Raw genomic sequence first — 14,455 nt, 5'->3', positions numbered from 1 at the left:
GATGTCACCCGACTAAATAAAATCCACAAACATCTCTGGTTAGCTGGACTGCCTCAGATTTCTCGGTCACTGCACAACCAAGTTAGGGTCGGGCGACAAATTCACGTCACAGAGAGAGCAGATCTCCATCTTGTGTGGCTTAACAACGTTCTATATCTGAAACCGCTGCCCGATTATCTACTAAGCCACTCGTTCTGGATTAAAACATTCTGTCCAAACCGTGTTCTTTTTGAGAATGCAAAAGGGTTTCTTTATTCCTACATCTGGTTAATATGTAGTAAAAGTGATTTCAAAATTGCTCATGAGCAAGGACTGATATCAGATGCGATTAAATGGGAGCAGTGGGCGCTATTTTCTGCTGCCGTGGTTTCGAGTACTAACCCAGAGAATATAGGCGATATTAACCCAAGATATATCTATGGCGAACTACGCTTAACAAGGTTAAATTTAATATGCAGATTTTGCACGAGAACGTTTAATATTATCACACTTATAAGAGGGTACGACTATGGCTATCACCAGTACTCGACTTACCTAGAGCGGAACTTCGCCTGGGTTTTAACAGCCTTCATCTACATAACCGTCGTGTTGACGGCTATGCAGCTGGGACTGGCCACAAGCGAGTTAAACGGCAACACAGTCTTTAGCCGTGTATCGTATGCGTTCACCCTCTTCTCCATCTTGGGTCCGGTGGCCACGTTGATTATAGGAGCTATCATGGTGCTGCTACTTGCAGTGTTTAATGTTCGCTACGCGCTTAAGAGAAGGAGAGAATCGCATGACGAGTTCCCGCAGGCTTTTGCAAATGAGTCGGTTCAAATGCATACTCATTGATGGAATATGATAGAATAGCCACATGCGGTTCTGTTAGACACTCTTTGGACATGGGACCAAACTCGGCGTCGGGACTGACGCTGGAGCAAAATTGGTACAATACAAGCCCAAAAGGCAAATAACACCTAATTTCCTGTAGCTTAGACTGTCTCTCTACGATGGAATATATATATATATATACGCCTGCCTCTCAATTCTAAACCTCAAATGACCATTGGATATTAATTAGATATAAGTATGCAGCCCGCCGTGAGCTTGCCTTAAGCGATAACCTTTCTACCTATTTAAGCACCACATCATCCATCTTCTATATCAGAGGCAGCCAGGAGGGATACTTTAAAAAAGAAAGCAGTCGTCACGGGTATATAATGACGCGAAGATGGTGCTTTTGAATCATTCATGGAATGCGCTATTTGATGAGAGAAAAGAAGAAGAAAAGTATTAGCTAGTCCAAAGGCTTCAAGATGGTGTTTTCACGTTCGTGAAGGCGAGCCTCTGAGAGATTAAGATCCGTAGAGTTGATATTCTCAATGTCTCGGGGCGACGTGCTGCTTCGGCATGATGAGCCAGTGCACCTGGCCCGCCGGGTGCATATTGTCGACGACGACGATTCGCTCATCCTAGAAGACGAATCTTAAAGCCCAATTTCCCGTCTAAGGCTTGATATGGGAGACCTCGTAGGTTACGCTTGCGAGATTGACACCGTTGCAAAAGATGCAGTCGTGCTAAACGCGCTATATGGCAGCTCTAAGACTGAAATAACTAACCAAAATATCGGAAACAAAGCACATATTATCGCTTGATATTCTGCACCCAAGGACTATACAGGCTATCTCATCAAATTGTATCTTACGACTTTCGTAACATCCACGGAGTAGATCTCTACCCTACATCTAGACAGATAAAGTCTTGAAGGTGTGATATTTTAGACTTATTAACTGTCATCTTTTATATCCCTATTTACGCAGGATATAATGCATGAGGACGTAATTTTTTTTTTTTTTTTTTACAATCTCTTATTCATCTACTGAGGTACACAATGGTAGTAGATACTACTAGGTATGGGAAGATGGTGATAATAATAGGTAGATACGGTTGCTGGGAAACTGGTATCGACGTTGTTGCTGCGTCAACACTACGAAAGCGCGGTCGTATATCTGCATCCGTAGAGTTAGATAGTCAACCCCGGTAGTTCAATCAACAATTTTTCCATTTATTGATCAACAGGTTATGAGGCCGGGCTGCTCTACTGACCTTCAACCTAAGTTTCTTGATCTCTTGTAAGAAAAGATACATCAACAGATACTAGGGGAAGATGGCGATAGTAGTAGACTCTAGAAGAAGATGGCGATAGCAGCAGATACTAGAGGAAGATAGCGATAGTAGCAGATACTAGAGGAAGGCAGCGATAGTACCAGGTCCTAGACCGAAATGATGATAGTAGCAGATACCAGTAAAAATAGCGATAGTTGCTGAGAAACCAGGTAGAGGGCATTGGATTTTGCTGCATCTCGTTGACACTGTGGTCGGCGGGGCGTTGTAGACATAGATCACGTACAGGTAGCTAGACGCTTCCTAATTTTACTGCCAGCTCTTTATATAGCGCCGGATACTTTGAATACACATTTGTCAAATCTCAAAATATGATATCTCGTAGTTGTTCGTTCGCCTTCTGCTGCTGGGGGCCATCGTGTCGCTGAGCGAAGTTTGGATTTGCGTGATCGTGGCTTAACCATGAAACTGATGAGACAAAGCTTCGAGTTTTGGGCTTCTTTATAAAGTATCGCCCAAGGCTGTCGATAGTAGAATCTCAGAGTGTCAAACACTTCAGCTTCAACTTTTGTGGGAGATGTGAAAGGGAATAACCACGCCAGGTCGGATTATGCCCTATCGACGACGGGGACTGGCTTCACGATGAGAGTGCAATTCTTATTTTAGTCGCGGGAGACGCAGGAAGAAGATCATCTCACTGCAGTTAGAAGTTAATCGATAACCTCTCTAGTTGTGCCGGTCTTTCTCGTTTCACGGCTGTGTCGTAGAAAAAGTAAAGAGCGGCAAGCCTTGGCTGAATGCTAGGCAAATATCCGAGAAGATTGTCGTCGCCATGATCCATGTGTTATCGATCCATATTTTATCAGCTCGCAAGCGCCGGTGAAAGTGTAAAGGACACAACAGTAGTCAATCAACTGGCCAAGCTGGTCTGCTTGAGATGTAGTTATTTCTCGCCGGAATCCACTCACATCGAGAGAAGCCCACAAACTTCTGCGAAAGATATCGTTCTCGGTAAGACAAACTTCAATAGCTTAGCTTCCAGTTAATTTATAAAGCCGTGTTTTGTATCAATATATATCCGAAGAGTCTAGAGATCGAACCAGAGTTATTCGACGACGCTTAATTCCACTTCATGATCAGCTCAGTCCACCAGAGAAGTTTCTGGCAGGCTAACAAGGGAGTTGCGGAGTATGTTAGAATAATCAAGGCTTAAAGATATGAAGCATCGTTGGATTGATTCAACGAACGTTATAATTAACCGACGAGATAATTCGCGTGTTAGTCAGTCCAATGACATTCTGTCACAAACCTTTCTCGTCCGGAGCCCGGCGAAGCGAAATGAAATTTAGGAGATTGGCATCAATTTTTAGCATTTGGCATTCAATAAAACGATATGGATGGAATTAGAGCGTCGGGATACGATTCACAACATATGGCAGAAGAAATTCGACCCGATGACTAACAGGCAACAGCAATAACGCCAAGCGCAGAGTCTCGACCCAAGATAGCCGACGGGAGAATGTGAAAAGGCAGCCAGATGCACCACGCGATCAAATCATCCGATCTCAAGATATCTAGCGTTTGCGCCTCATCCTTGCGCTGTTCAGCTATAAGCAGAGTAACCCATCCCTGGAAAGCGGAATGCAGGAGAACGATGCGATAGTCGATCTCAATATGTGGGCAAGCCGAGCGAAGCTTCTCCTGTTTGGCTTGATTGGGATAGAGGCCGGCGTAGTCCCTCCGAACATGTGATCTAGTCAATCGTCAATGGTCGGTCGCCGCGTGTCGATCACGTTGAAGAGCCAAGACGGTCCATTAGCATCTCGGTTCTTGATATCCTAAAACGCCACGCCTCGCGGCAGCTTAAGACAGGGCTTCACCAATTTAGCCAGTAGTCCGGGGCCCCGGAACCGTGACCTGCTTCTGGGGCTGAAAAAGCTGGAGCTGGAGCTGGAGCTAGAGCTGGAGTTGGAGTTGGAGATCTGGGGAAGAGAGAGTACTTGGAGCCGTCGGCTCCTTTCCGACGGGAGCTTTCATAGGTGGACGGAGCAGAGACGTCGAGTCGGCCACAGATTAAATATCCGAAAAGCCTCTGACGAAGGCCCAACAGATATTCCGTCAAGGGAACAAAATTAGACAAAGACGGCGTACTGTTCTAATGATTACAGCTGCTCGTACATGGGTTAGGTATTAATGAGGTACTTATGAGAGGTACTGAGGGAGGAGAAAAGACAAGGCCAGTTGAGGTTTCACGTGATGAGGATTGGAGGGTGTACTGCTGTTGCAGCCTCAGGCACTGACTGGCACGATATTATTCCATCACGCCTCTTTATCTTCTGCCTGTTAATACCACTTGCATATCTCCCGACAGGCATGTTCGCCCAACGCTTTGGAACAAACAGCTGCGAGACTTGCCATTTCGCTAACACCTCCGCACGCCGCTATGCTTAACCGGCACATGCTTCTTAGCCAATCCACAACCCCCGCGAGGACATCGGGGAAAAGATGTAAGCGCAGGGGGGGCCAAACGCGGCTACCGGACGCCACAAGTTATCAAGTGTGAGTGGCAATGCAGGTAGATGGTTGGATGGTACGGCAGACCATTTGGAGCAGCCTCTGATTTCCCCACGAACTTTGAGGGGAAACTGTTCCTTATTGTCCAGCTTGGTGGAAAATTCTACGGCTTCTAGCGCCAGCAGATCGTGACGCTGCAATACATACGTGTGCCCCCGCACAGAATCTGCGAGTATTACAGCCGAGACAGCGCAGGTTCAGCTTGGAGGGTCGTGTCACGGTGACGAGATTTGTGATATCCGGGGTGGTTTCGCTTCTTGGGGACAAGGCACGCCGTCGGCCAACAGCCACGGTCACTAAACACAACCGTCATCGGCCCATCCTCCTCGTGCTCTCTGCAGCCAACCCGCCGGCCAGACTTCCAGGATTTCGGGCCAGCATTGGCTCGAGACCCAGCATCTCAAGGATGCCAGGACTCGCTTCAGACCAATGGCCAGTCCTGCTTGTTTCCCCGCCTCCTTCTACCCCAGCAAGCCCAGACATCTCCACCACGAGCCCCGTCTTTTCTCCAGAGTTGCTAAAGGCGGGCTGACGGGTGTTTTATTTGCGTGTATAGGTTTAGGTGACTATCAAGCCTGCTAGCAATGGGCTCGGACACGATTCGACCGCTATCATCGCGGAGAATTCTCCCTCGGGGCCGCCTAACAGCCGGGCGGCGCCACAGCAAGAGAGCCACGTTCTTCCTCTGTTCTATGACCTGCGGGTAATTTCTCTGCCATGTGAACGAGATGCCTCACTGGACGCCACACTTAAAAGGACGCGGCCACAGACAACCCTATGTGCCATTTGGAGGAGCGATTTTGCCGACGGGATTTTTTTAGGGCGGCTGGGCTAGTACCAACCTGGAGTATGAGGCCGGTAATGGGCCGGATGATCATGTCCACATTTTGCCAGGGAAAGCAAACGCTACAATACGATGCAGGCCATACAAGAAATTCCTCTTTACGAGTCAAAGTAAACCCTGGTTGGTGATGTGAGGGGCTGCTCGACCGAATTGAGTGATAAGGGTCGCATTCCCAGCGCGAAAATCGCAGCCTTGATTGAGAGCATCCCAGGCAACTTCACCTCTTTTTTTCTTCTCTCTCTTCACTTCCGTCTCTCTCCCTTTGGTAGGGTCCTCCAGATAGGAATCAACCACCATGGGCATCGCATCCTTCTTCAAGGCCAGGTCGCTCAAGGCCAACGACAAGGGCCGAACAAAAGCTGCCGAGCTCACATTGAGGGAGTCCATCTTCCCAATCGCCCTCGTCACCGTCCTGTTTTTCCTCTGGGGATTCAGTTACGGCCTGCTCGACACGCTCAACAAGCATTTCCAGAACACGCTCCATATCGACCAGGCGCGTTCCTCTGGTCTACAGGCCGCTTACTTTGGGTAAGTTTTGTCATCTCACTGCGCAATCTGTCGCGCTTTGCCAAGCAGATAAGCTAACATTGAGATTGTCCAGCGCATATCCATTGGCCTCTCTCGGACACGCAGCCTGGATTCTCCGTCACTATGGATACAGAGCCGTCTTCATCTGGGGTCTTTTCTTGTACGCCGTAGGCGCTGCCATCGCCATCCCCTGCATCAAGGCCAAGTCGTTTGGAGGCTTCTGCGCTTCCATCTTCATCATCGGCAATGGTCTTGGCTCTCTGGAGACTGCCGCCAATCCTTTCATCACAGGTATGTGACGCGATGTCGTCTAACTCAATTATGGTTAACCTGCCCCTCTCCATCCATCCCCACTGACATGATCTACCCCAGTTTGCGGCCCACCGAAGTACTCTGAGATCCGAATCAACATCTCCCAGGCTTTCAACGGTATCGGCACAGTGATTGCCCCCGTTCTTGGTTCATACGTCTTCTTCAACTTTAGCGACGAGCGCGCGCTTCAGAACGTGCAATGGGTTTACCTGGCCATTGTTGTCTTTGTCCTCCTTTTGGCGACTCTGTTCTTCCTCGCTAAGATCCCTGAGATTACGAATGCCGGTGAGTCTTTATCTGCAATACAACCCCCCCCCTACTGCATCCTGCTAACGCAATGCAATCTAGACATGGCATTCCAGGCTCAAGAGGCCCACGGCAGCTCAGATGACCAGCCACTCTGGAAGCAGTACAGACTCTTCCACGCCGCGCTTGCCCAGTTCTGCTATACCGGTGCCCAGGTTGCAATCGCCAGTTCCTTCATCAACTATGCCGTGGCGACCAGACCAGGAACTTCCAGCAGTCTTGGCTCTAAGCTGTTTGCCGGTGCCCAGGCCGCTTTCGCCATTGGTCGATTCACGGGAAGTGGTGTCATGCGATTTGTAAAGCCAAGATGGATCTTCCTCTTCTTCATCAGCATGTGCATCATCTTCATCTGCCCGGCCATTACTCAGAAGAACGACACCGGTATCGCTATGCTCTATGTTGTCCTCTTCTTCGAGTCTGTCTGCTTCCCCACCATCGTTGCCCTGGGAATGCGCGGTCTCGGCAGACACACCAAGCGTGGCAGTGGCTTCATCGTCGGCGGTGTTGTTGGCGGTGCCTGTGTACCCCCCTTGACCTTTGTGGCTGCAGAGCGTCACGGCAGCGGCATCAGCATGGTTGTCCCCCTATCTTTCCTCGTCGTGGCCTGGTCGTATGCCTTCTGCGTCAACTTTGTGCCCGCGTATCGGGATGTTGTCGATGCTTTTAGCGAGACTGACGTCGGCACCCAGGGCCACACGCACGATGAGGAGATTGCGGAGAAGATGGACCATGAGAAGCCTGTAGTCACTACTGTTCAGTAAATATGGTTGTAGAGCGGGGGGACATGGGACAAGGTGGTTTTGGTTTATTAAATTGGATTGATGAGTTTTCTTGGATACCAGTATCGTCGCTTGCTTTGTGACCAGCTTTTCTGTTGGGACACATGTTATGCATATAATGATTTCATGGCAAATATATAACTTCACAACTTGACTCTCACTCCGTGCTGCTTGATTATTGTGTCCACGTCAAACTTTTCTATTTCTCTTTCTTTGTCTAATCCCAAAGTTATATATGTAACAATGCGCTTTGTTTCACAACAAGTTGAAAAGAACAACTCCTCATCCCCTATACCTAATCTTGATCTAAAGTCCAACAGCATTACATCTATGTACCGTTCCTCCTCCTTCCTCCCCTCGTACTCCTCTCCACGTGCCCCTTCAAGACCTTCCTCGTCTCCACCAAGCTCCTCTTCTGCTTGCTCTTGGCCTTGCCGAGCGTCATCAAGAAGTTCTTCTTACGCTGCTTCTCCCTGTTGCTCGTGCTCTTTCCCGCGGCGTCCTTCTTGGACTTGCGGATGGCCTGCGTGCTCTTGTGCTCCTCGCGGTCCGGTTTACCTTCCTTGGCGAGGGCGACCTTTTCCTCCTTAGTCAGCTTGCGGAGGCGGATGGGCGCCTCGATGTTCTCGGCAGTGAGGCCGTCGTCGGCGTGGGTGGGGCCATCGGGGTTCTGCTGCTGGCGCTTGCTGCGGAATTTGGAGCCCATGGCTTTTTGGACGGAGGCTGCGGCGCGGAGTTCCTGGAGCTTGGCGAGGTCGGCGGGGGTGAGGATTGTGGTTGTGGCGAGCTTGGTCATGCGTTCGAGCTCGGCGGCTGAGTCTTCTTCATTGTCTTCTTCCTCGTCTTCTTCTTCTCCCTTTCGCTTCTTGGGGGCTGGCTCGTCTTCGTCTGAAGAATGCTCCACGTTGATCCATTCGCCCTCGTCGCTGCTATCTTCTGAACCAACCTCCCACTCGTCAGAGTTGAAGCCATCTTCATCCTTATCCTTCTCATCGCCGGAGACGTCGCTTCCATCCTCTGGCAGGCCCTTTTCAGCACGCTTTCGCTTCCTCTGCTCCTCTTTCCACTTGGCAAGGAGATCAAGACCCTCGATACCGCCGACTTCCTCCTCTCCGAACTTGCGCTGCTTCATCAAGCCGGAGCTGATGCCCATGGTAGCGTCTTTGCCTCGGTCTCTCTTCTTGAGCATGTCTGCGCCGACTTCTCGGTATAGTGACAAAAGACCCTTGGCAGCCATCATGACGCCCTTGTCTTTGCTCTTGCGGTATTGGACCAAATCTTGCAGCAGTGTCTCCGTCATGGCTAGAGACTGTCGAGAGCATATCTCACGAATGGCATTCAGACCTACTGCAGCGACTTCGGAGGCTGACGCTTCAGAGACGAACTCGTTCGCAATCTTTTGGATAAGGGGCTCAAGAGCATCAGGGGGGACCAGGTTGTGCACACCTTGTGCTAGAGAGGCGAGGATTGATGTGACGGATTGTTGCTTGGGTGTAAGGTATTTGATGAACCAAGAGTATAGCGGCACAATGGTAAGCTTGTGTAGACCGACTAATCTGGTGATCAACTGCAGAACAAGCAGCTTTGTATCCAGTGAGAGCTTGTTCTTTGTGCTCTGGAGGTGTTTTGTGAATAGTTGCTCAGCAAAGTCCTGAGGATCATGAAGCAAGTGCAGAGCCGAGAAGTTGAGAGGGTGAGGCTTTGACTTTTTCTTCTCCTGTCTCTTGACTTTGTCGACCGCATTTTTGTACGCCTGCTTCTGTTTTCTTGATTTCTTGTTGATGGTAATTTGGTGCTTCACCTTGGCCAGATCAATCTCCTCATCACTGCTTTCGTCCTCGAGCTCTTCACGCTCCTTGTCGCCTCCCAAGAAAAATCGTACAGATCCGATGACAACTTTCTCGTTATCGGCCAAACATGCCTCTTTCATGACATCGACCGGTTTCGCATCTGTCCAGACCTGTCGCTTCCACAGCTCGCGCGTCAGCTTAATAGCCCAGATGGCCCTTGGCGAAGAGCGATCTGCTGTGACGAGGTTGTAAAGCACGGCCTGAATGGTTCGGTTCAGCGGGTGATTTGTGGACTTGGAATTCGAGTTACGCATGTCGCTAAGAATTTTCTGGAAGAGCATCTCTCGCATGGACTTGCTTCGCGAGGAAACGAGAATCGGGAACAGCGTGGTCAGAAGGCTGGTGGAATCGATGACTTCTTTGCGTCTCAACAGCACCAGACTGCCGACGACCTTGTCTCTCAGCTCGTGGTGAAGGGTTTCGTGATTCTGTGAGACAATGGCCTTCAAATCGTCCGGGAATGTCCGTGTCTCCTCAGGGTAGCAGTCGGCAACGTGCGCAATGAGGTCGATCATGTTGTGGAAGGATTCCACCGAGTCGGCGACGGCCGTCGTCGGCGACATGAAGAAGATTTCGCGCTGGGCCTCATATTGTTCCCATTGTTTCAGGAAATCGTCCTTGTAGGATCTAGAACAACGTAAGCGATGGTCCTTTAAGGCGACGAGAAGGCGACGAAGAACTTACTTTGGATCCCGACGGATTTTGTACTGAAGACTCGCGCTGCAAAGATTGTTAGCACAACGAGGGACAGAGGCGCATATTGATTCAGCAAAACATACAAGTCCGCATCAATCTTCTCGAGCGCCGCGACCTTTCTTTTCACCATTTTTGCGACTGGTTGGGACGCAATGGAGGCGATTTTGTATGGGATTGATTTTCGCCTTGGCGGGACCAACTTGTCGAAGAAATTTTGGATTATCGGCCATCGATAAGATAAGGATAAGCTTAGCACCCGCCTAGCGTACAGGGGCGGAAAACTACTGGATCAGGTACTCAACATTGCCACAGCAGTAAGTGTCACCTTAATTGAAGCGAATTACATTTCTCTTTAATGCCAAGTCGATGTCCTTTTTTTTTTCAATGCAATACCGCCCGAATGATGAATTTCATTTGCTGCTGATTTTATGTGGCTTGAAAGCTGTTATGGGCCAATGTCCTTGACGAAGCTCTTATTCCTTTCATCGAAACCAGATCCCTGCTGATAATCCCATAACACCTTGATGAAGCACTTTTCCCAACTTGCTATTCCCATTTCCCCTATGGAGAGTGCCTTTCTTCAGAAACCCCATCGTCCGAATTAGTTAACAAGTCCAGTTCTTCCTTTTGAAACGCCTCTTCATGTTCGTTTGCCTCCCTAGATAAAATCTTGTGTCTCGCTTCCCTCATCTTTGATGGTATTCATCACGTCGTCAAGTTTGTTCATTGCTTCAGCGTTTGGCCGCGTACGGTGCTTTTCCTTCAGCGCCTTCACATAGTGATTGATGGCGTATGTTGCGGCTTGAAAACCATACCGAACGGCAAATGGAACGCCTGGAGCCCTTGCGTATTCCAGCAAGTCCTGAATGATGATGTCTACTGGATCATTCGACCACATGGGTCGTCCAGGTTGAGTGCGAGTCTCAGTGTATTCAAGTGCTTCCATATCATCCTTTGCGTCATCCACCCATTTGAGTATGTCTGGCTTGTCCACAAAGATGGCCCACGTACGTAGCCACGTCTTCGTATCTGCGTCCATCACTTGAACGATTTCTTCGCTCATTCTCTTTGCGAGTTCGTCAGTCACGCTGGCTTGGAATTTCTCTTGACGTGCGCGAGTGAGGTAAGGCTCCAGTTTCTCTATAGCTTGCGCCCTCGTGATGGTCATCCGAGTCGTAAGCTCCATATCTGAAGGTAGCGTGGGCGTCTTGAATCTTACGAATCCTGAGAAGAAATGTTCAAGCATGCCCGCGTAATTTCTCACCACAACATGTTCGTTGATCAGGTCGGTCGCGTCGAAAATTTCTACATGACTGTCCTCGCCGTTGCTTTGGTCTGTCTCTGAGTTTCCTACATGTTCGTTAATCGTTTCTATTCTCTCAGACTGGCCGTACTGCGATGGTGCGGCGGTAGCTACTGTTGCGTGGGAAATAGACTTACGTTCGTTGAGCGGCATCGTGAAGATGGATCAGAGTGTTAAAGACTATTCTTTCGTAGTCGTGTTTGTGTGTCGCAACGTCAGTGAAGATTTGAGCGAGGACTTCAGTGGTGGTGTTGGAGAAAGAAAAAAAGGTGAAGAAAGAAAATGAGCGATCGAAATTTATTCAACCTCTGAAGCTCGCGTTTTACTAGGCGTTCAGCGTGCCTGTTGGTCGCCAGCTGTCATCGTGTTTGGACAAGTGTCCTACAGCCACGTTTCTCCTGCGGCAGTGCAGCTTCGGCAATGGATTGAGGTTCAATTGTCTGGTCGGTTGACACCGTTGTGGAGGGCGATACTTGCAAGTCCTCGCGGGTGTACTATCGGGATGCATTGGGCTGAATATAAAAGCGCGTTGCGAGATCAAAGGATTGGGTAACTCGAAGTACGGCGGCCTCAGTGGCTGCCTGGCCCCAAAGTCTATAAGGGACAATCTAGGTTGATGAGGCATGGTGGTCGAGGTCGTATGTCTGTGATCCAAACTGTCCAGCAAGGATCGGTCCATAAGAGCGAACAACAGGAAGGCACACGACTAACTGTATCGTTGACTGGCGAGTCGGTGGTATGCGTATCTCATTGTGATTGTCCGTTTCTTTTCATGACTTGTCTTGATCTTGCAGAAGAGAGAGGCGTGCCATGCAAGTATTCGAATGTCCATTGCCTTGAAAGAGGAGCAAAACGGCATACAGGAAGGGAAAGAGGTTGTATGTTTGACGGGACAAGCTTCACTACTCCTATGATGTACTGAGATGTTCATCATAAAGAGGAATACAAGTCATATCGAACAAAGGGTGCGGTGAGGGCTTGAAAAGCGCGTCGCAAAGAAAAAAAGGTATCAAATACAGCAGACGCCACAGGCAGAGCTGCCAAGCCCCCAAGTCCCCAAAGGACAAGCTGGGCTGGGGGAGGTCTGTCGATCAAGATCTCCCGGTTCCATGTAATATTGAAGGTACAGTAGAAGTGTTCGTTGGTATAGCACCGGTCGAAAGGGCTATCTTCGTAAATCGCCGTTGGTGTGTCAACCGAGGCGTGGTGTGAACTTCAAAAACGAACCGAAAAAAGGTGGGAAAATTAAATTCATATCAGCCACCGTTAAGGCTACCAAAACCCCCAAGTCCTCAAGTGACAAGCGAGGCTGGAGGAAGTCTGCTGAACGAGGTCTCTCAGTTCATTGTAACAAGGTACAGTAGAAGCGTATGCTGGTACAACACCAATCGAAAGAGCGTTATTCGCAAATTGTCGATGGCATATCAACTGGGGTGCGGTGGGATCTTAAGAAGCACTCCGCAAAGAAAAAAGGTAACAAATAACAGCTGCCCGATAAGGCTGCCAAACCTCCAAGTCTTCAAGGGACAAGCGAGGCTGTAGTACGTGCTCAACCGTGGGTACGGGAGCATCGTACTGGTTTCATCAAGTGACCGAAAGGCATGTAACAACATGTACTACAAATGTCTGTTAGTACGACACCCCTCGAGAGAGCGGCCCTCGCAAATAATTATAGGCGTACTCACCGGATGCAGTCAGAACTTCAAAAACGAATCAGAAAAAAAGGTAACAAATAACGGCTGCCGACAAGGCGCCAAACCTCCAAGTCCTCAAGGGACAAGCGAGGCCATAGTACATGCTCAACTGTGGGTACGGGAGCACAGTACTTTCGAAGAAAGCGACAATCTTATGATCTTCTTCCATTCAATCCATGTGCATTAGTCTTGGTGAAACACTCATCGCCGTTGAATGAAGATTGACTAACCGAATGCGAGGCCTCCAGTCCGTAAAGAACAGGCCGGGGTGTCTGAGGTTGGACGATGGAGATGTCCAGCCTTGGACCCGTGCAACGTTTGTAGTCAACATCTTTGAGAAAAGAGGTTTTTGTGTGCTTGTAGGTAGATGATACTCGGACGGAGCTCTGCTGCTGATTTCATTGACGTTAGCGGACGCAGATCCAATTGTAAAGAGGATTGAAAAGGGGGAAAAGATGTACTGAGCTGGTTCTGAAGGGCAAAGCACGTACCTGTATCAGGGGGAGTTGAGTGACTGCGATGAAGACGAAGAAGAAAAAGACCAAGCCACGGAGAGAATATTGTTGATGTGATGGAAAAAGTGTGCGATCACCTGACTACACGTGCGAACCACAGACAGATAAATAGCCCTGATTGACTCGAAGTTGTGTGGCAGATGGCATTGGTTAGCGAGATGGTTGACAGCTGGCGCACACAATGAAGCTGCCAGGCTCTTGGGGGTCTGTCAGGCGTCTGGTACTGACAACCGGTTGCTGAACAAAAAGAGCCAGAAGTCTCGTTATGTTGAAGGGACTCGTTTGTGAGAGTGACGGGCAACGAACAATGCGGCTCTCTGCTATTCCTGTCGGGCTGTTTCTGAATGGTCTAAATTGGTCTGTTCCCCGACCCAAGTGTCATCCAGAAGTTTGTCCAACCACCTGTTGTTCGCAGTTATCTTGTCCTTACTAACCGTTACTATAGCGTGCTGTTTCTTCCTGGCCATATGTAGCGAACGAAGCTACTGGAAACGCAAGTGTTCGTTTGTAAAGCAACATTCGTATGTCCGGATAGCTGTAGATGGACTCCAGATCTAGCTGCCCAATATTGGATCATTCACCCTGTACGGCAGCATGCAGTGGCGGTGAACATGTAAGAAACCGCACTCAGGTGAATTGACTACTGCTTATCTATATAGCTTGCTTTAGTTGGCCGGTTAGTTTACGATCTATCCTGCACTTTTCTATCGCATCTTACCCAATGGTTGAAGAAACGGCCACACCAACTGACGGCAACACTCAACCTAGGCCGTCCATGTGGTCAAACAGCACTATTATAACCACTATCATCAACGACTTGTTAGTCTGAGCAAGTACACGGATTCTCAACAGATAACTGAGACGTCTACATACACAGTGAACCACTATGTTCGCAAGACGGAAGATTGAGACATGGATAGACAGTGACCGGCCTTGATGATTATGGGA

The 14,455-nt window shown here is 49.0% G+C and overlaps 3 protein-coding genes across 3 annotated transcripts; 1 reads left to right on the top strand and 2 right to left on the bottom strand.

Annotated features, from left to right (window-relative positions):
- Positions 1-5,819: 5,819 nt before the first annotated feature.
- On the top strand, positions 5,820-7,431 carry T069G_08613 (major facilitator superfamily domain-containing protein; the record flags this gene model as incomplete). Its single annotated transcript, XM_056175823.1, has 4 exons — positions 5,820-6,052; positions 6,126-6,343; positions 6,425-6,649; positions 6,713-7,431. 4 exons carry the CDS (start codon positions 5,820-5,822, stop codon positions 7,429-7,431), a joined length of 1,395 nt encoding a protein of 464 aa, XP_056026772.1.
- A 346-nt stretch (positions 7,432-7,777) lies between these two features.
- T069G_08612 (SDA1 domain-containing protein) lies at positions 7,778-10,125 on the bottom strand (the record flags this gene model as incomplete). Its single annotated transcript, XM_056175822.1, has 3 exons — positions 7,778-9,926; positions 9,984-10,019; positions 10,079-10,125. The coding sequence occupies 3 exons, from the start codon at positions 10,123-10,125 to the stop codon at positions 7,778-7,780; spliced, it is 2,232 nt and encodes a 743-aa protein (XP_056026771.1).
- A 528-nt stretch (positions 10,126-10,653) lies between these two features.
- T069G_08611 (uncharacterized protein) lies at positions 10,654-11,451 on the bottom strand (the record flags this gene model as incomplete). The annotated part of the gene is made up of 2 exons (XM_056175821.1): positions 10,654-11,345; positions 11,436-11,451. The coding sequence occupies 2 exons, from the start codon at positions 11,449-11,451 to the stop codon at positions 10,654-10,656; spliced, it is 708 nt and encodes a 235-aa protein (XP_056026770.1).
- Between the last annotated feature and the right edge of the window lie 3,004 nt (positions 11,452-14,455).

This window comes from Trichoderma breve, chromosome 5, assembly GCF_028502605.1.
Source record: "Trichoderma breve strain T069 chromosome 5, whole genome shotgun sequence".
NCBI lineage: Eukaryota > Fungi > Ascomycota > Sordariomycetes > Hypocreales > Hypocreaceae > Trichoderma > Trichoderma breve.
The sequence above is the reverse complement of the archived record's forward strand: the minus strand, read 5'-3'. Positions and strand labels throughout refer to the sequence as shown.